Raw genomic sequence first — 20,803 nt, forward strand, 5'->3', positions numbered from 1 at the left:
CTGGGAGAACCGTGCAGTAAATTCATTTTCTCATTAAGCCACAGCAGCACACCTGGGCTTTGCTGTGCCCAGGATGGAGCAGTAAGTGCTCCACACACATTTCAGTGCAAAGTGAAGTGGCACAGGGGTGGATCTCAGCTCTGAGCAGTCAGAACGACTGCCTGTTTAACCCAAAAGCTCTGTGGAAAGCACAAACTCATTCTGAAGTGCCATCAAGTGTAAAAATTTATTCCAGGCTGGTTTTGCAGCAATTCCTCTGAGGCCAGAGCATTTCTGTTGCTATAGGGACACTCAGCAAGTGAGCAAAGCACCCCCCAGCTCTGAGGGGCACCCAGGAGTCAGCTCTGCTGCTCTGGGCCTCTCTTTCAGGGCAATAAATAGCCCAGGAGTCCTGGCCTCCCCCCTTAGGCTCTCATTCCTGTTTGCTGTGGCACTACAGCTGGACTCAAGAACTCCTGATAAGGACAACGTTCTTTAGGGCTGGAAGAGTGCATCTGCCTGAGGTGCTAACTCCAACAAACCACAGCAAATTCCTTTTGTTCCAAAATCTTGTGAGAGATGATGATCAGGCTCCCTTCTGGAATTAATAATGCAGAAAAACCACCAGTCTCAAACGCCACGTGGAAAAAGCAAACCCAGAGTGCATTCAGTGGGGAAGGGCTGCACACAGAGCCCACCCTTCCTGCTGCTGGGTCCCACTCCATGGAGAACAGCACCATTTTGGACAAAACCTGTCTTTACAGTCAAGCTCAACACTCGATTTTTTTTTTCCTCCCCTTAGAACATCAGTGCACATTCCAAGTTTGAGCAGCTTGGGAAGAAAGCAAAGCAGTGGCTTGGGGACAATAAAACAGCAGAAGAGGCCAGAGCATCTGTCTCTGTAAAGCAGGAGAGCAGTTTACCTTTGTGAGGCTGAGCTGTGAAAGCTACAGGAGCAAACTCATCCAGGAGGTCAGCAGCAGGGTTAGAGAGCAGAGAACAGTCAAGCAGAGAGTCTTCCCCAGTGAGAGAGTCTGCATCCAGGTGAGCATTGGACAGGACACAAACAGTGTTACGCTCTCATTCCACATCCCCCGCAGGCACAGGCAGGGGGGAGCACAGCTGTGGTGCAGAGCCAGCACAGAAACTGATTTCTGGGGATGGAGGAGGTTCACTGCTCCCAGTGAGGGCACACAGCACCTCCAGCAGGGCTTTCTGTCCCCTGGGACAAATCAGGGACTGCTCCTGAGCTCTGAACCACCCCTTGGCAGCAATGCACCAGCACCCGCAGGTCTGGGAGGGTGGACACTTCCACAGAACCACAGAATCTCCTGAGGGAGAAGGAAGCCACAGGGATCAGAGCCCAGCTCCTGGCCCTGCACAGCCACCCCGAACTCCCACCCTGGGCATCCCTGGGAGCAGTGTCCAAAGGCTCCTGGAGCTCTGGCGGCCTCGGGGCCGTGCCCACTCCCTGGGGAGCCTGGGCAGTGCCAGCACCGCTGGGGGAAGAACCTTCTGCACTCCCCCCAGGGAGAGGAGAAGCCCAGAGCACTCCCTGAGCTGGCCCAGGTGCCAGCAGTGGCCGAGCAGCCCCCGGGGAGGCAGCCAGAGCCCCGTGGGGCTGAGCCCCAGGCCTGTCCTCACCAACCTGTTCTGTTGGAGGCCACGGACTCGCTCTGGGACACGAGGCGCTGGGGCAGCGGGGCCTCCAGCCCCGGGATCAGGCTCTCCACAGCCACGTCAGCTTTGCCTTTCCACGGGGCACAGGAGAAGCCAGAGGTTAGTTTGGGAAAAGCAGAAGAGGGAACTGAGGCAGGAGTTGTCTGAATCCTTTACTGACCCTGTAGTGTGTGTCAGCTCAAGGGTTTGCTTGGTTTTGAAGCCTGGTTTCAGCTTTCATTTATTTTAATTTGTACAAGCCCAATTTGAAATACCCAGAGAGTGGAAGAGCAGGTTACTAACACCTGCCCTGCAGCTGAACAGGAAGAAAATATCCACAAGATCCTTGTCCAGCAAAAGGAAAGCAGTGACCACTGGAGTCCCCTTGCATTCAGAGTAACTAACCATTAAAATTCAGACAACTGCCAGAAACTGCCGAAGTTTTACTGCTGCAGGGAGTCACATCCTTCCCTTCTGTCAGAGCCACAGGTCACACCCAGCTGGGACCCCACCCCACAGCAGCAGCTGATGGCAACAACCTGCAGCCTGCACTCCCTGTCGTCAGAGCAGCTGGCAAGGAGAACACAACTCTGCAGCACCCCAAAACCCTGACCTGCCTGCTGCACCCAGGCTCACAGCAGCCAACCTTAATCCCCAGCTCCAGGGAATGCTGCCCTTCCTCCTCATCCTCCTGAGGGCCACGGAGGGTTTAAACACACTCTCGACCACAAAGAAAGGTATTTTTGCCATTTTTCTCCTCCCAAGAGAACACCCACGGCCCAGCAGTGCCGCTGCCAGAGCAGAGCAGCCACCAAGTCCCCCCTGCTCAGTGCCCACCCCACGGGGAAAAGGCAGCTCTGCCTCAGCACCATCCATCCCTTCCCAGCAGCAGGGGCTGCTCTGGGAGCCAGGGGGAGCATGCAGGGCAGGGCAGGGCAGGAGGGACAGGGGGGCACGGGGGGCACGGGGGGCAGTTACCATTGACAGTGTCTGCCGTGCTGCCGAAGGGGTCAGCCAGAGGCAGCAGCTCGGGGAGCAGGAGCGCAGGCTCGGGAGATTTGAGGCCCTCAATCAGTTTTTCTGGGGCAAGCAGGAAAAGGAGGCAAGGAGGCAACAGAGAGAAAAAGCAGAAGAAAGAAGAAGACACCATTAATCAGGAGCTCGGCTCGCTGTGCTGCGTGTGAGCCCCAGAGCAGCGCCTGCACCACGGCTGGGGAATGGCTCCAGCACAGAGCCCCGAGTGCCCTGGGCTGCAGAGGACCTGCCAGAGCTCAGCCACCCCTGCCGTGGCAGGGACACCTTCCACGAGCCCCAGCGTCCAGCCTGGCCTTGGGCACTGCCAGGGATCCAGGGGCAGCCACAGCTGCTCTGTGCCAGGGCCTCACCAGCCTCATTGTAAAAAGATTCTCTCCTTAAGCTAAAACCCAGCTCCTTCAGCTCAACACCACCATCCCTTGTCCCACCACAACAGGCCCTGCCATGAAGTTTGTCCCCCAGCAGCACTCAGAGCCATCAGAGGAGCCACCTAAGAGAGGTGAGGACATCCTCACCCACCGTGGGCTCCTCTCCCAAGGAGCCACTGCAGAACAGCCCACAGCTCTGCCACTGCCAGAGTTTATTTATATATATATATTTATTTATATAAAAGCACAGAGGGGGATTAAAAAGTGCCCTCTCGGCCCCTTGCTGAGGTAGAGCCCAGCCACACACTGCAGCCTTTAAGATTTGTCAAGTTCCCTGTTCCTCAGAGTAAGAAATTACTGATTGTTTCCTGTCAGAGTAAGGAAAACATCTGCTGAAAGAGCAGAGCAAGAGCCTGCAGCTGATGGGTCTTGGAGCATCCCCAAGAGGCTGATGCTGGTGGCTCCAGAGCCTGGAAAAACAAATCACTTCCTCCAGGAATGAAAGCAAGGGCCCCTCCTCTGCTTTGCACCAACACAAGGAGGAGGTGCAGCCACTGAATGAACTCTGGATCTGTACCTTGGGACAAGCAGACGGGCCAGACCCCATCATGCACTGGCTGAGAAGCACAGCTTTGGGCAATCCAGGGAGAGAGAGCTGGCCTTTTCTTCAGACCCCTTTTCCAACACATGCACACACCTGATGCAGCTCACAGTCAGTCAGTTTGCTCAGACTTTGCACCTGCAGCCACCAGGGCCAGAGACTCTTGCCATGCTGCTTTCACTGCTGGCCACACACCCCTGCAGCCACAAACACTCAGGAAGCGTTTTAGGAAACACCAGAGTTAGGAAAAAACATCAGTCCAGAGAACATCAATAATATCAAAATCAAAAATATCAAATCAAGAGATGAGAGAGGCAAAGGGGCTTGGGGTTAGAGCAGGCCATTAGAAAGAACAAGGACTCCTGAAAACTTGCGAGTCCAAAGGGAGCAGAGGGCAGAGCTGTGTGCCAAGGTGAGGACACAGGCACACACAGGGCTGGTACTCACTGCAGGGCTGGCACCCACTGCAGGCTGCCCCGGGCTGCACACACAGCTCAGCAGAGCACACAGCAGAGTCCTTTCCTTCGGGGGCCAGCTGGGAGAGAGAGACACGGCTGTGAAAATCCTGCCAGGGCAGCGGCTGGGAGGGGCATCACCAGCGTGGGCAGGGATTTGTCACTGGCCAGGGTTTCTGCCTGTTGACTGCTGAAGTTTCAGCAGGTCAAAACAGCCCTGCGTGGTGCTCAGTCCATGGAATTCCCTGGACCAGGCCAGGGAAGGCTGCACTGCCACTCTCCTGGAGAAATGGGTTGGTTCTCACACAACAGGGGCAGGAAGAGAAGGGGAATAAAGGCAAATGGAATCAGGGCTCTGTAAACACCTCGGAGCTAACAGGACAACACTCAACAGCCGTGGATTGACAGCCTGGTCAGAGAGAGAGAAAGCTAGAAAAGCTTTCCCAGAGTCGGCCTGGGAGACTTCAGGAAGCTGGAGACAAACAATGCTAGCCAATTATTATTAAAAAACCTGCAGGTGTTGTTTTTCTAATACCTGTTTTCTTGTTATTCTCATAAGAGTGTTTACAAATGGGCATCTAGTTAATTATTCAATCAGGTGAAATGCATTGATTAAATGACCAGTCAGGCCCAGCTGTATCAGACCGGTGTATGAAAGAAGCAGAATTCAGTAAAGACTGAGGCATTTATGCCACTCAGCCTTCTGATGACTCTGGGTCATTTCTTATTCAACAGTGACAAACGGTGGCTCCTTCAGAGAGCAAAACCAAGCAATTTTAGTTTCACGTTCAAGATCTCAAATATTTGCAATCCAGTAAATTCTGCCCCCTACAATCAAACTCAAAGCCCAGGCAGGAGAACGCTGGATGCTCTTTACACTCATTTAGCTGGGATTCTCATGGTCTGCTGGCTTTACTGCTTTAAACCATCACACCCCCACCTTGTCCTCCCAGTAAATACAGCAATAAATCCATCAGGTTCCCACATGAGCAGTTGCCCTTTTGCATCTTCCCAACTCAAGATGTAAACCCAGACCATTAGTGCACACCCACAGCTGCTGTGCCTGCCTAATTGTGCATGTGCAATTACTTTATCTCAGTGTGTCATCTTGGTGCAAATAAATCCTCAGCAGAAATACAGTTGTTTATCAGAGCTGCTATGAACACCCAGGCATAGCTGGGCACCCAGTTATCTTCTCAGAATTTATGGGCCTGCAGTAGAGTTATGGTGATTAAAAACATCTGATCAAGTGTTTCATTCCCAAAAAAATAAAATACCCTCCTCCATCAGTCAGAATGACCCCACAGAGAGATTTCCCCTGACCAACACCCAGCATTAGTCAGTGGTGAAGCCTGAAATAAGCTCATTAAGAACAACTTGGCTCATTTTCCTGCACATACACAAGGAAATATGTTTTCAGCATGAATATTTAATTCTCCCTTATTTTAACAGATGTTTTGCCATATTTTTACATCCCTCTTGCCAGCTCCTCTTCCTAGTTACAATTCCATGAAGAACTGCAGCCATTACACAGGGGGGGAGGAGGAGGAGGAGGAGGGACACCCACTGCACCTGTGCCTCTGCAAGGTGGGAGAGCCCAGGGTCTGACAGGCACTCAGGTGATGCCACCTGCACCTCCAGGTGCCAAGGGAGGAGGTTTGTGGCCTGAGCTGAGCTGTAGCCAGGTGAAAACCTGAGCTCAAATCCAGAAGTTTGATCTTTTCTGCTGAATTTACAAGCAGACATGCCCTCTCAGTTTCAAAGCTAAGGATTGGTGTGCAGCCCTAGTCCTTGAAAATATTCATGAGCTCCTGGCCTCAGGTTTTACTTTAAAAAGAACAAACAAATGGAAATGTCTTTTTTTGGGTCCTCCAAAGCAGCAGTGAGCCAGAGCCTGGGCTAGGACAAGGATGGGAGCTGCAGCTGTGCTCTGGGGCTCACTGACGTGGGACCTGCCACACACACTCACCAGAGGGCTCAGAGAGGCTCCCAGATAAAAACATCCCCATATTCCAAATCCCACCGATTTGCAAATAAGCTCCTAAGCACTTACATAATCTTGTGCTAAAAAGTGCTGGCTGCTGCAGTCAGAACTGTGCACAGAAAAGGCTTAGAAGCAGCACTGCAAAGTAAATGAAATAGCACCAACTGCACTGGAAAACCTTGCCAAATCAGAAAAGGTCACATGTAACTTGTGCTTCACAAGATGCTCAGATTTGCAACAGACTTTGGAAGCCAAAGCAGCACTGACTCTTAGAGGAAAGAAAGATTAACAATAATAAAACCTACAATTTCAAGGTTGGAGGCCATTGGAAAACAGCTTAAGTCAGAAGAGGTAATTAATCACCTGGGGATTATTTCTCACAGGATCTTGGAATGGTTTGTGTTGGGAGGGACCTTAAAGCCCACTCCATCCCACCCCTGCCATGGCAGGCACACCTTCCACCATCCCAGGTGCTCCAGCCCCAGTGTCCAGCCTGGTCCTGGGCACTGCCAGGGATCCAGGGGCAGCCCCAGCTGCTCTGGGCACCTGTGCCAGGGCCTGCCCACCCTGCCAGGGAACAATTCCTAACTCCCAACATGCCATCCATCCCTGCCCTCTGGCACTGGGTGCCATTCCCTGTGCCCTGTCCCTCCAGCCCTTGTCCCCAGCTCTCCTGGAGCCCCTTTGGGCCCTGGAAGGGGCTCTGAGCTCTCCCTGGAGCCTTCTCTGCTCCAGACTGAGCAACGGCAGCTTTCCCTCCTAGGAGAGGTGCTCAGCCCTCCCATCGCTTTTGGCTTGGCATGCTGAGCCTCTAGAGACCCCCACCTACATTTCTGGCATTAGGAACAAAGAGAGAACCCCAGGCCCTGCCATGAAAACCATCCCCACTGCCCGTGAGCACAGCAGAGCCTGGCAGTGCCCAGGATTTCAGGTGTGCCTGAACAGAAGCAGAAGATTCAGAGCCAAAACAAAGCCCAGCACTCTGCCCCCCTCAGCTCGGTTACCTGGGGCGTCGGATAACGGGAGAGGAATGAAAGGATCAGGCACAGTCAGGAGAGGAGGGCTAGAGTCCAAACTCAGAATGTCTTTCGTTTTTTCAGCTGGTAGAGAAGAGGAGAGGAAAAGAAAAGAAAAGAAAAAGCAGAGTGAACAGAGAAGAGGAGAAAGCACAGAGCAAAACCCCAGCAGAGGCACAGCCCCAGCTGTGGCCTGACACAACCACACACAGGCACACTCTGACCAAGTGTGCTACTAAAAAGAATAAAAACCCAAACAAAACCACTGTTACCATGCAGCTCTCCAACTCTATTTGACCCACAGATCTCAGAACATTCCCTGGCAGGGAAGAACTGTTATCTGCCTTCACAGCAGCACAAAAGGTGAAAGGCTTCACAAAGGACACGCAGCCCATTTGTCTGCAATAAAATCTGCAGCACTGTGCACCAGCCAGGCTGGGACAGGCTGCTGTCTCTGAGGAAAGAAAGAGAAGGGCTGGAAGTGCCCAGCCCAGCACCAAGATTTCCAAGATACCTTCCTATGCCAAGCCCCAGGACTGGGAAGTCAAGGGGCAGGCGCTGCAGGAGCTGACCGTGGTAGAGCAACCACAGAGCCCAGGGCACACAGATGCTCCTCAGGCTTTGCAGAAGGTGCTTCACAGCTCAACGTGGAGCTGCTGCTGCTCAGCATCATCCACAAAGGCTGATGGAACACCAGAAACTGCTCACAGCTGGACAAACTCAGAAAGCAGCTCCCCAGGAGCACTCCTGTGTCAGGGACTTCAACTCCTTCATTCTCCAGCATGGACCAACATACCATGCTCAGTTATAAGCTCCACTAAATCTCCTTTTAAAATAGAAATAAGCACAAATGGATTTGTCACTCCTTGCCCCACAAAGGATTCTTCAGCCTCTTCCCAGACTCCTCTCTCCAAGAGTTGTTTTGTTTCCGTGGGGAGGCATCAGCCAGGAGCATCTGTCACCAGGGGGAGGCTCCCTGGCTCCTGGAGCTCCTGGAAGCAGCTTTCCACCTCTGTGCTTGGCAGGTCTGAGCTGCCCACAGCGAGAACTGATGCTGAAGGAGTAGAAATGAGCAGCAGCACTCACCAAGGGTTTTTGGCATAGAAGGGGCTGCTCACAGCAAAACCTTGGGACACAAGGACCAAAGGAGAACCAGATAAGGTCCCACAGGCAGAGAAACTCCTCAGACCAGCCAAGGTGGAGCCACACAGCCCAGCCAGTGCAGAAATTACTGCGTTCATCACTCCACATGTCAATGATGAGACTGCTCTCCTCCAAGGACTCTCCCTGCTCACTCATCCCTGCTGTCCTCCTCACTCTGCAGCAGAGATGTTACCCTTGTTCCTCTGCTCCTCCAAACCGACCAGCAGGTCTGACCAACGCCTCCCAGCCACTTCCCTCACTGCACACAGCAGGTTTTACTCCTGGTTATGAGCTCCATGGAACTTCCACACACTAAGAAGCTTCCTTGGGAACTCAGGGCTCAGTTTTTTCCCCCACCACAAGCCCCACCTCTGCCTCCACACAGCGTCCTGTCTCTGCCACCCAACTGTGACATTCCCTCCTCTCCTGAAGTGCCAACCCTATTCCCTGCAGCTCTCAGTGCCCATGCAGCTCTGTTTGCACCAGTTTTCCTTCCCTTTCAAGGGGGTCCTGGCCAGGAGCTGCCCTCCCATGCTGTCCATGCTCCCAGACTCACCTGGCCCAGCAGGGAAGGAGGAGCCACCGAAGGCATCCGCCGGGGCCGCGGGCGCAGCGGGCTGGAAACCTGGGATCAGGTTCTCAGTGGAGCTGCCTGCCTTTTCTGGAGCTTTCCCTGGAATGCAGACCCAGAGTTAGGGGGAAACTTCTATTCTGAAAGCAGGCTGCTCATCTGTACTTTTAGCAGGCTGCTCCACTAGGTGACTTAAGGCCCTTGCTGCAAATCCCAACTTGCAGATGAAGCAGAGTTTAAACTGCAGCTGCCACAGGCACCTGAGCAGGGGCACTGTCAAAGCAGCTGGTACCTCTGCCTTGGAGGCACCACTGAACTGCAGTGAGAAAGAACCTGGAAGGATTTAGCCAGAGGACTGTAATAATACAGGGCACCCGAGCCCAAAAGCACCCCCAGTCCACGGCACCTTCCCCTTCCAGAGCAGGCAGGTGCCACAGCACCCCGTGCACCTACCGTCCCCCAGCTTTGCAAAGTCCTTGTTCAGCAGCTCCTCAGCTGTCAGCTTGGAGAAGTTGTCATCATCAAAGGGGTTCCACGTGGACACGTCGGGGGGGTTGTAGACATTCTGCTGCGAGGTCCTTGGCGAGCCCGAGGGCGTGGTGGAAGCAGATCTGCATGGGATCACCCCAAACAAGAGCCATGAACCACCCATCTGAAACCCCCCGGCCAGCACCATCAGCTGGTCCAAGCCACTACGCTCTAATGACTTCCCAATTAAAACATCCAGTGTAAGTTACTGCAGTCCCCTGCTCAGAAGCCTGGGAGCACTGAGGCTGGGCACCCACATCTCAGGGGTTAAAACCAACAGCCAAAAGGCTTTCTGCCTGCGACACTGTCAAAGTGACCTAGCAAATACTCCTAGGGAAACAAAGCTCCATTAAGATCCAACCTTCAGGAAGTGCTGGTGTCAGGCAATGAGAATGAAATGCACACCAGGGCTGTGGCTAAAATGACACTGCCTTTTATGAGCCAGAGAAGGCCCTGGTCACCTCGGACAACTCCTCAGGACTTTGGGGCAAATTTTCCAGCACTTCCTGCCAAGCCCTCAGCTGAGGTCTTGAAGGCACAGACTTGCTCAGAGTTTTGTGCCTACCTCCATTCAGAGCTTTGCATCCAACACCTCCCAAAGCCTGACCCAGCCCTCACTCATACCCCACACAGGGGCCTAGGACTACTTGGACTCGTTGAGGCTGACCAAGAGCTGACCCCCCAGGCCCTGGCACGTACTTGGACTTGTTGAGGCTGGCCTCAGCAGCTGCAGCCTGCAGCAGCTGGGTGGATTTGCTGGCGGGCACGCCGAACACGGCGCTGTGGGTGACGTCGCTGAGGATGCGGCGGTGCCCCGCGCGCTGCGCCTTGGGCGAGGACGGCGGCGTGAGGGAGCCCAGCTTCTGCCCCTGCCCCTGAGCCTGCTGCTGCTGCCTCTGAGCCTGCACCTGGGCCTGCCAGGGGAGGAAAGCACAGTGAGCTTGCAAAGAATGGCAGCCACGGGGAGAAAACAGCTCCTGCTGGAGCACCCAGCGTCCCAGCCTTGGACCGGGGGAGAAAACAGCTCCTGCTGGAGCACCCAGCGTCCCAGCCATGGACCAGGGGAGAAAACAGCTCCTGCTGGAGCACCCAGCGTCCCAGCCATGGACCAGGGGAGAAAACAGCTCCTGCTGGAGCACCCAGCGTCCCAGCCATGGACCAGGGGAGAAAACAGCTCCTGCTGGAGCACCCAGCATCCCAGCCTTGGACCAGGGGAGAAAACAGCTCCTGCTGGAGCACCCAGCATCCCAGCCTTGGACCAGGGGAGAAAACAGCTCCTGCTGGAGCATCCAGCATCCCAGCCATGGACCAGGGGAGAAAACAGCTCCTGCTGGAGCACCCAGCATCCCAGCCATGGACCAGGGGAGAAAACAGCTCCTGCTGGAGCATCCAGCATCCCAGCCATGGACCGGGGGAGAAAACAGCTCCTGCTGGAGCACCCAGCGTCCCAGCCTTGGACTGGGGACAGTCTAGAGGGGAAAAACCAAACCAACACAGGAAATATACCAGGGGGAATTCGCTGCTCTGCAGTGTTTCAGGATTACGGCACAGGCAGAGAGTCTCTCCCCCTTCTGTGGTGCAGCTCTGGAGGTAGAACCTCCATTAAAACTTGGCAAAGGCTGGCTGGGCTCAAACCTGCTCAGGGGTAGAGAGGCTGAGATCCAGAGCAGAGCTGGAAAGAGCTCAGATCAGCACTCAGGAGCTGGCAGAGGAGCATTCGTACCCAAGTCCCAGCGCCCCAAGCTCTCACCCCCTGCTCCTGTGGCTGTGCTGGCGGTGCTGTGCCAGCCTGGGCCTGGGGCTGCTGCTTCTGCTGAGCTGCTGCTGCTGTGGTCTTCTGCTGCATAGCTGCCTGCTGGGCCAGCAGCTGCTGCTGCTGCTGCTGCTGCTGGTAGTAGTTCTGCATCAGCTGCTGCTGCTGCGCGGGCGCTCCTTGCTGCACCACTGGGAACTGGGAAACAAGAGGGTGGAGGCGTGGTGGACCTAGACCAAGTCCTGCTAGAGGCCTGGGGACACACAGGAAACGCCTAAAAGCTGCACCCATTCCCCCCAAGAGAGCAGGAACTAGCCATAAACACAAAGCTACAGCCCTGCAGACACAGAGATGTGATGAACCCGAAACACACACCCACCTGCTGTGCCTGCATCATCTGCTGCTGCTGCTGCTGGAAGTAGGCAGCCTGCTGCTGCTGCTGCTGCTGCTGCAGGAGCTGCTGCTTCAGGAAAAGCTGCTGCTGATGCTGAGGGGTGGCCTGGGGCTGTGTCGAGGGGACCTGGGGCTGTGCCTGGGGCGCTGCTGCCGCCTTGGCCTGGGGCTGGGCTGGAGGCTGCTGGGGGGCTGCTTTTGGCTGGGGGGTGCTGGCAGGGAGCGAGGGCTGGGCACTGCCCAGGGCAGCCGGGCCTGCAGCTGGGACAAGAACCCAAAGCCAGCGTTAGGTCACTGCCTGAGGCACACGGGGGAGCAGGGAGCACACAGACACGTCGCTCACCCTGTGGCTGAATGGCTGCCTGGGCTGTGGCTCTCTTCCTGGGCGTCAGGGCTGGCTGGATGGGCAGAATTCCAGGGTTGGGCTGGGTCTGCCCTGCTTTAGGTCGCTGGCGGGGTGCTATGGACGTTTCTGTCGTAGGGATGGGGTCTGTGAGCCTGTTAAGGAAGGAGGAGAAGGAAGGGCAGTGAGCACAGCCTGTGAGCTGGGCAGCTGGTGCACAGAACACACAGCAGGGGTAAACACTCACCCACACCTCAGCTGGGTGTGACTGACAAAGGTGAAACACTCACGGGCACCCAGGCACAGTAAAACCTCCTGCATGCATTCACAACAATTAATCCAACACTGTCGTTCTGACTTCTCTGCCAATCGTGGCATCCTCTCCTGGTGGACAGCTGGGACTTGTCAAAACCACTCAACTTATACCCAACTATTTCCTACAACATATTGCTTGAAACCACTCAGACTTCTGACTGAGCACATGAAGGACACAAATCAGCTCATGAGCAGCTGGTACCTTTGGGCAGAGTTGTCTAAACTGCCATCTTTAGATGCACTTTAACTTTGGTACACGCACCCCAGAATCAGGTCACTGAACTCTCCTGATCTCTGCTCAGTGTTTACTGAGCTCCAAAAATGCACAGCAAAAGAGAGAGGAGCAGCCATGCCCCCAGCCTTCTGTGGTTTGTAGATACCAAACTGTTCTTGATAACTAACGAACCTGATATCAGATTGTTTCTGAGTCAGGGACAGTAACTGTGCTCAGTCACCACTTGGCAACTGAAGTCCCCAAGGAAGCAGCTAAATACACCTTTGCTAATAAACAGCAGAGACAACAGGCAGCAAAAGGGGGAGTAAAAAGCAGGTGGGGTTACCTGGCCTTTGGTTGACTCTTCTTTGCAGCAGCTTCACTTGCTTTAACTGGGTCTGGGAGTTTAGCAGGGATTGGAGAGTTCTGCAGATCCCAAAAATGCCCAATTTGGTATTTCGAGGGCAGAAAACAGAGTCAGAAATAATGTGCAAAAACATCACAATAAAACAGGGAGATCTGGGGATCCCCAAAGCAATTACTCCTCATGTGGACACATAACAAACACCACAAGGTTCATGTCATGGGGAGACAGGAGTTTGGGAGTCTTTACAAAGGAAGAAAAGAGGGCTCAGCTTTTTGACCACTGAGCATGGAATATGAACATGAAACTCCACAGCACACATGTTTAAAAGGCGTGTCATTTTTAAAAGACAACCAGGGGACAGTAGTGACAAAATTTATTAATGATGCTATAAAAACACAGGCATAATAGAACCCAAACTACCTCTTATTCATAAAGACCATAAATAATCACCTGAACATGGGGGAAAAAACCTTAAGTTTCTATTTATGTAGAAACAACAAAATAAAATGTCTGTCACAGTGTCCATAACAACGTAAGAAAATAATTGCCAACTCCATTTTTCATCTGAAGACTCTGAAGACACACCAAGAAGGGGCAGATGGTTGTGTAAGGTCTGATGCAGTTCAAATGCCAAGTCCCAGCCAACAGGCCCAGAACTGCTGTGCTCAAACCCAGGTGCAGGCCAAATTACACATGCTACGATGAGCGTGCCTGGAAATCAAATTGGTTTCCCAAGCATGGCCTAATTTCCCATGTTCACATGCACCAGATCTCTTGGTTGGCCTCACACTGGTGACTGGGTGAGGAGGTAAATCAGGGACAAACAGAATGAGAAACCCTGATTTCTGACCCCAAAAATCCAAACCAAACCACGCCGTTACAAACAAGACCCTCCTAATTACAGGACTGGGGAACAACCAGCAGGACAGAGGCAAATGCTCAGTATTCATCAGCTGCCCCCCAGCCCCTCCCAGAGCCCCCTCAGGCCACCCCTCTGCTCACCTGGACATTCTGCACCGGGCAGTCCTTCTTGGCCAGTTTGAATGCAAAGTAGGAGACCTGATAAATGTCAGGCCTCTTATCAGGGTCTGGCTCGAGCATGTACCCTGGAAGAGATGGAGATGCTGAGATCAGAGCAGCAGGACACACAGATGCAGGGCAGCACATCACACTTGATACAACAAAGGACTTTTTTTGTGCTGAGGGTGGGGAGCCCTGGCACAGGGTGCCCAGATTTGCTGTGGCTGCTCCTGGAGCCCTGGGAGTGTCCAAGGCCAGGCTGGAGCACCCTGGGACAGTGGGAGGTGTCCCTGCCATGGCAGGAGTGGGATGGGATGGGATTTAAGGTCCCTCCAACCCAACCAATGCTGCCTGGCCAGGGAGCAGCACTGGGTGGGACTGGGCACTTCAGGTGAACCCACGGGAAAAGGGATGATCCAGCCCTGGTGTGCCAGCAGGGCAGGGAGACAGGGCAGCCACAGGCACCACTGCAGACAGCCCACATCAGCAAAGAAAATACCAGCCTGCTCTGCAAACACATCCAACTCTGTGTGAGTCAAGACTGTGGCTAGGGAAAGGAAAAAAATCAAAGGCTGTGCTGGAAACAAGAGAGCTGCCCCAGCTTTGCCAAGAGTAGTGCATTGTACACTTAATTACACATTCACTCTAGTCACTGGGATATTTATAAATCATTTCAGTTCTGTTTCCCACTTCACAGGAGATGAATTCTTATCACTAGCCTAAGTCACTGTAGTCTTTTCAGTTCCTTATCCAAACAGATTTACTACAGCAGAAATACGTTTCTGCATAAAGAGCCTTATTGTGCAAGCTCCTGCAGGACCCAAAGCAGGGCTGTGTGCGCTCCTGCCCTTCCACAGAGCTCCCTCCAGCCTGGCCAAACAGAAACCTCTTTGTCGACACTGTCTCCCCGGGGCTGATCTCCTAAACCAGAACAACAGCACTTTCACCACCGCTGTGTGCAGCAAGCCCCTGGGAAGGAGAGGGACTCCTGGTTCTGCAGAGGGGCAGGGCTGCAGGAGCAGAGCCCTGGCATTCACTCACGGATGAGGCAGTGCATGTCCTGGGAGTGCCGCGAGTTGTCCGGGATGGTGAAGTTGCCATCACAAATGGCCACCTGGCTCTCCCCAAAGGGCAAGGTGAAGTAGCACAGCTTGTACAGCAAACAGCCCAGGGCCTGCAGAGAGAGAGAGAACAGGGCAGGGATTCACCACGCTGAGCCCAGCACGGCAGGATCCAGGGTCCTGCTGATGTCCCTGTGAGGGACCTGGGACAGCACAGCTGCAGGGGAGGATGAACATGCAGAGCTCTCCCTCATCAGACTCTGATCTGGGGGAGTGTTCATCATCACACGACCCTGCGTGTCACTGAACAGGGAAAGCCTTTCTGCCACACTCTGGGAGGAAAGAGCAAAGCAACAGCACAAATAAATGGTAACCATCATCATTAATACATCCATTCTGACAGGGAGAAACCCCAACTGTTTCCAAGCTTAAGTCCAAACAACCTTTCAACTGCTATAAATAAATGCCAGGGAAGTACAGCTCATTCTGTAGGCTGCCAGGTTCTGCCACCCTTCTTTTGGCACCAAGAACCACCACCTATTGCAAAAGAAAACAGTTTTTGCACAAAGGGCTAATTATGAAACACTCCCACCACCTCAGAGGGGGGAGAAGGAAACACTTCCTATTCCTAAGAAACTCATCATCAGCTCATCTCTTTTGTCACAGGATTTCACAATGAAATTGCACGCTGGCTTCAAATAACCGGGGTAAGATTTCAGGGGAAGGGAGGTTTCCAGCAGGACAAGCACTGGAGCAGGCCTGCAGGCTGAGGCCTCACCACCATACACTGCTCTGGTCACGCTCCGAGCGTCCCTGGAACACAACTCCTGCCATGGCAGGAAGAGCAGAGCCTTTGGCTCTCCCCTTTCCACACTGCCACAGGAAGGAGTGCAAACCCTGGCTCTCCCCTGGCTGCCTTTGGGGCCCTGTCCTTTCCCACTGGCACAGCTGTGACCTCCCCTCTCCACTCCCTCCAGGCCAGTGACCCTGCCCAGTGCAGGGCTGACCCTACAGGAGCTGCTGCTTCCCCAGCCAAGCTCACTGAGGGGACTTCCAGCAGATGTCACACCAGCAATTCTCCCTCTTGTAGATGCAGAGCTATTGAACATACATCCAAACTCTCTTTCTGCTTCTACCATCTTACCTCCTAGCTCAGGGCTCCAAAAAAAAAAAACCCCAAAACGTGCTCCCAGTTAGCATTTTAAACACTTTTAAACACGTGCTGATCTGCCACTCCACACAGCACAGACTCTTTCTCACCTCTGTCCCACCCAAAGGAGACCAGTTTAGCCAGGAATGGATTCCACCACAGCTGGATTCTGTTCCCACCACGAAGAAGGAGCATGGCAGGATTGCCCTGATCACCAGAAACAGTGCAGACGTTTGGCCTCTGGCCAGTCTGACAACTCAGCCCTGTGTTCCACAGGATCAGCACACTGCTGCTGCTGGGGCAGGGCCATTTTCTCCGGTTTCTACTCAGTTCTGACCAGAACTTTGATTCCACATACCAACAACCCAGCCCAGGCACAACCAGCCAAAATACCCTGAATATTCTGATTTAACTCTTACGGTACAAAATCCCATTTGCCCCATTCAGCCCTGGAGTTTCATCCATCTCTAAATTCAAACCACACAGGAGGAGCACACACGTCGGCTCCAGCAGCCTCCCTGCTCAGCAGGAGCTCGTCAGACACATCACCAGAGGAATTCTGCATTCAGAAACTGTCCAGGCTCCCAGAAAACGAGGCCAGCCCCGTTTCCCTGCCATGGCAATGAAAGGAGGCCCAGGGCTTTCCATACATACCCAGATGTCTGCTTTTGTAGTGATGAGTTTGCCACTGTACAGGTTCACCATCTCTGGTGCTCTGTAGGATAACGTCGTGTACCTGCAGGGGAAGGTGGATCAGGGAGCTCAGAAGGGGGATATCAGGTATGGCATATTCCCAAATAACTCAAAATTCACTCTTTCCCTGCTCATTTTAAGGAAAGGGATGCCGAAGGTATCTATGGGAAAATTCTTCTAACAGCATCACCTGCTACACACCACAAACAATAAAACACCCCTCAAACTGCCCTGGGAAGCCAAATTAGTAACCACAATCCTCTCTAAAGCACAGAATTCACCACAAAACTGTGCAGTCATTTTAAAAACAGAAACATTCAAGGATTCAAAGCATTAACAAGGTCAGTCATCAAATGTCCTCTGCAGTGCCCTCACTGCAGGGCTGTGGCCAAATGTATTACAGAGATTGTAACTGGATATGTGGCTCCTAAAAAGTAGATTTCCACACCAGGAGTCCTGCTCAGAGCCACTGTGGCAAGGGATGGGCCACTGTGTGCCTCAAAGCACAGTGAGAATCTGCCTCATCTCAACAGATCACAACAAACAGAAAAGCTGGAAACTGCTCCACAGATTATGAGGCTCTTCTGATAAGATTTCCTGCCAGCAGGTCTGTCATTGCTGCCTGCTGCTTACCCTGATCACTGCCAAAGGCAAAGGGTTTGTAGGCTTAAGTGTACAAGCAGGGCATTCCAAGGGGACTGCAACGCTGCATTAGGAGCACTCTGAAAACTCCAGCCAAACAAACCTAGGAAATCCAGGCAGGTGTAGCTGAATCCCAGCAAAAGAGAGGCATCTCTACCCATTCCTCACTGTACTAACAGGAGTGGCCAGCCTGCAGCAGTGATGCTGCTAGAACTAAAGCAAGGCCAAGGACCTGCAGTGTGCCCCAGCCCTGACCCAGGGCTCACTGAACTGCAGGTGAACCCCCTTTTAAAAAGCACCAAGGGGCACCAGAGATGCTGCCAGGACAGCTGGCAGTGCGTGGGGCAGGAGGAGGAGCTGGACTGAACCCCTCCAGGAGCTGGCACTTCCCATGCAGAGCTGGGATCAGCCCCAGTCAGTGCCTGGATGCGTGGGGAGGGGAGCTCAGCCAGGATGGGACTGTGCCATCCCAGCCTGGAGCTCAGAGAAGCCAAGACAGATGAAGGACAGAGACAGCCTGACCCTGCACAGGACAGAACAGGTCACTGCCTCGCCGAGGTGGGGCTGCTTCTCTGCATTAATCTCAGGTCCAAAGCAATTACATCAAACTCAATTTATTGTTTCACCTTCCCCCAGGCACTCATTCACCTGCAGCAGACACTGCCATGCAGCACAGCCAATCTGCTGCAACAGGCTGAGCAAAATTAACCCCAGCACAAGAGAAAATTACCCTTCAAACACAAATACAGCTGAGCTGAAAAGGCAAAGCACACTTACTTCTTGATCTCCTCCTCGACCGCGTTCACCCCCTCTGTCTGAGGGTTCTGGAATTTGTTAGTAGCACTCCCAAAGTCACACAGGACATAGTGGCCACGGTCATGCAGCAGGATGTTTTCAACCTGGGAGCACCACAGACAGACACAGAATCACTCAGACAAAAAAATATTCAGGGCTTGGGTTTTTTTTTTTCAGATGAGTCAAGGTTTTAAGTGCCTGAAGACATATCAGACACATCTGACACTAAAGCTTAAAGTGACAGCAAAGAAAACAGGCATCAAAACTGTCACATCTCCTAAAATAGACATCAAGTCATGGAAGCACAGCTGTAACACTCCCTTCTCCTCCTGCAAGCACATTTCCTTGCCTCCTGTAAGACTTCGGTGTCCCAGTGCCTTTGGAGCTCAACGTTCCTGAGCTACTGTGGCTCTGGCCTGGCCTCTGAATTGGGGACAGGAAATCCCAGCTGTCCCAGGTAAGGGACTGTAACTCCTCACAGACTATGGGGCAGAGGGGACACAAACAAATAACACACACACTTCCATATTTATGAAATTAAAACACATCCCCAGGTCTTTGTCTGCATCTTACCTGTCCCTGAGGGTCTCGTTCAAAACAAGCCTCAGCTCAGGCTCACATTTATTTGCTTGTTCTCAGAGTCTGCTGGGTGCCCCACAGTCCCTAACAGGGGCTGCAGCAGCAGAGGCTCCCCCAGGCTGCTGAGAAGACCCCCTTTCTTTCAAATATGATTTGGTACCTTCAATCAGGCAACAGAAACAAAGAAAATCAGCAGAAACCTTCTCCTCCATGCTCACAACTGTGCATTAACAAAACCCTACCTTGCACCCACCTAAGGAAATTGCCTGTTCCAACACTGCCTTTAAATGTGTGAAACCCTGCGTTCAGATCTTTGCTTTGGCAGAGCATCCCCGTGTTCCAACTCCTCATCTGTGCAGCAGCACTAGCAGCATGTTCTCTCGAGGGAGCACACCATTTTCCATGTCTTTATCTTCAATCAGTGTCAAACGCTCAGATACAACAACGAGATAAAACATACTGCTCATAGAGCTCAAAATAAATAAAAAAATCACCACATAAGCGTTTGCTAACAAAACCCTTTGGAAGCAGAGCTCCCCTTCAAGGATGGTCTTTACAAGAAGGAAAGAAAAAGAAGGAGTCAGCATTTTAAGCATCAGAAAATGCGGCCAAATTAGAGCAGCTGAGGGGGAGAAGGTTGGCTTGAAACCAAGGGTTAAACACACCCCTTCCCCCTGTGCCATCCATCTGCTTTGAATAAAGCACTGCACACAGATGTTCTCCCCAGCAGATCAACACTGGCTGTGTTATTCCCTGCTCCCTGCAAATACTCCTCCAACATTTCCCCAGGAGTCCTCCCACGTTATCTGCCTGAGAAGTCGGAGGTGATTTCTCACTCAAACACCCCGAAAGGTTTGTTAGACACCAGCACGGGACTATCCAGCAACCAGGCTTGATCAGCAAATGCCAGGAGAAGGGAAAAGTAAACACAGCAAAAGAAATTACTGCTGCGCACTGCCGGGCCAGAGAAAAGTGCCTTTAAAAGGAGTATGAAGGTGTCTCCTTCTGGTCAAACACCCTGAAAGCTGCACCCCAGCTTGGACGCCCTGAGCCCACGCAGGGGCGACACGGGACCTTTGTGTGGTCCTTACTCACAGTGCCATGTCCCCTTTGCCTACAGAAATGCTGGGTAAAGGTGCTGCTGTCCCCAGCTGCTGGTCACTTCCCACCAGCTGGGGACTGTGCCAACAGGAGGCTGCTCTGCTCCAGGCAAAGCCTTTGGGTTAATTCCAAATCAGAGCCAGGGGCCACTGAAACTCCTCCAGCTGCACTTGTCTGAAAGCTCATTCACAGCCTCCCTTCTGCTGGCAGAGCTCTCTGGGCAGGAACCTCCAGCACCAGAGCAGCATCAACGAGCTGGAAGGCAAAAAAGGCCTCCAACCCCCCAGCTGCCTGCAAAGCCAACATCTGCCCCCTCTTCAGCAGGGTGATATTCACCCCAAGAAAACATCTACATGTCTCTCCTTACACCCAGAACTTGTACTAAACTTCTCTGGCCCTTAATTTCTCTTGGCTTTGCAACTGCCCCTTGACAGTATCACATTTTAACACAAATAAAGTCAAAATATATACAAATATTCACTCTGTGTTAGTACTGAGATCCCCAGAGGTCACCATGACAGAAACAATACACTACTCAAGCAGAAAACATGTCTCCAAGCAGAGAAGAGCCAGCCCTGACTCTGGGCACAGCTTACCAAGAGTCAGGCCTTGCAAAACCTGCCCTGGCCTAGGCAGGCAGCAGTGGGCTGGACACCAGCCCCAACAGCCCATTTCACCTGCAACTCAGGCAGAAAGTAGCACTCCACATCAACTCACTAATCCAGCACAGATGCCCCGGATTTATTCCCCTGCAACACACTGAGTTTGCTCTGTATTAAACCCCCCAGGTAAGGACAGGGTTAACGTCAGCTGGGGAGGCTCCTGGTCCTCACCCTGTTTTCCTGACTTAGACAAACTCCTGCAAGCTGCCCACAGACTTTACAGCCTTAAATCCAGGACTCAGATTGGTAAGAGATCACCCGTTTCCCCCTGGGAAGAGACACGGGAGCTGTTCCTACACCCAGACCGACCGAGCAGTGGCATCACTGTCATTTCAAACATGCCACAGCACACCAAACCCTGAGGATGCCTTCCCCT

At 52.9% G+C, this 20,803-nt stretch overlaps 1 protein-coding gene across 5 annotated transcripts in view; it reads right to left on the reverse strand.

Annotated features, from left to right (window-relative positions):
* The window catches only part of AAK1 (AP2 associated kinase 1), a 56,478-nt gene that overhangs the window by 10,438 nt on the left and 25,237 nt on the right, over positions 1-20,803 (reverse strand). For 2 of the 5 annotated variants that reach the window (XM_068174428.1, XM_068174425.1), the window contains exons 6-20: positions 18,068-18,189; positions 16,610-16,691; positions 14,786-14,918; positions 13,727-13,830; positions 12,704-12,783; positions 11,829-11,983; positions 11,472-11,746; positions 11,090-11,290; positions 10,039-10,253; positions 9,265-9,422; positions 8,797-8,913; positions 7,086-7,181; positions 2,617-2,718; positions 1,628-1,729; positions 903-1,013 (exon numbers count right to left, since the gene is read on the reverse strand). In XM_068174428.1, the coding sequence (XP_068030529.1) occupies positions 903-1,013; positions 1,628-1,729; positions 2,617-2,718; positions 7,086-7,181; positions 8,797-8,913; positions 9,265-9,422; positions 10,039-10,253; positions 11,090-11,290; positions 11,472-11,746; positions 11,829-11,983; positions 12,704-12,783; positions 13,727-13,830; positions 14,786-14,918; positions 16,610-16,691; positions 18,068-18,189 (2,053 nt within the window). The remainder of the gene's footprint in view (positions 1-902; positions 1,014-1,627; positions 1,730-2,616; positions 2,719-7,085; positions 7,182-8,796; positions 8,914-9,264; positions 9,423-10,038; positions 10,254-11,089; positions 11,291-11,471; positions 11,747-11,828; positions 11,984-12,703; positions 12,784-13,726; positions 13,831-14,785; positions 14,919-16,609; positions 16,692-18,067; positions 18,190-20,803) is intronic. The other 3 variants (XM_068174427.1, XM_068174424.1, XM_068174423.1) reach the window with 3 other exon arrangements.

This window comes from Anomalospiza imberbis, chromosome 28 (assembly GCF_031753505.1).
Source record: "Anomalospiza imberbis isolate Cuckoo-Finch-1a 21T00152 chromosome 28, ASM3175350v1, whole genome shotgun sequence".
Lineage (NCBI taxonomy): Eukaryota > Metazoa > Chordata > Aves > Passeriformes > Viduidae > Anomalospiza > Anomalospiza imberbis.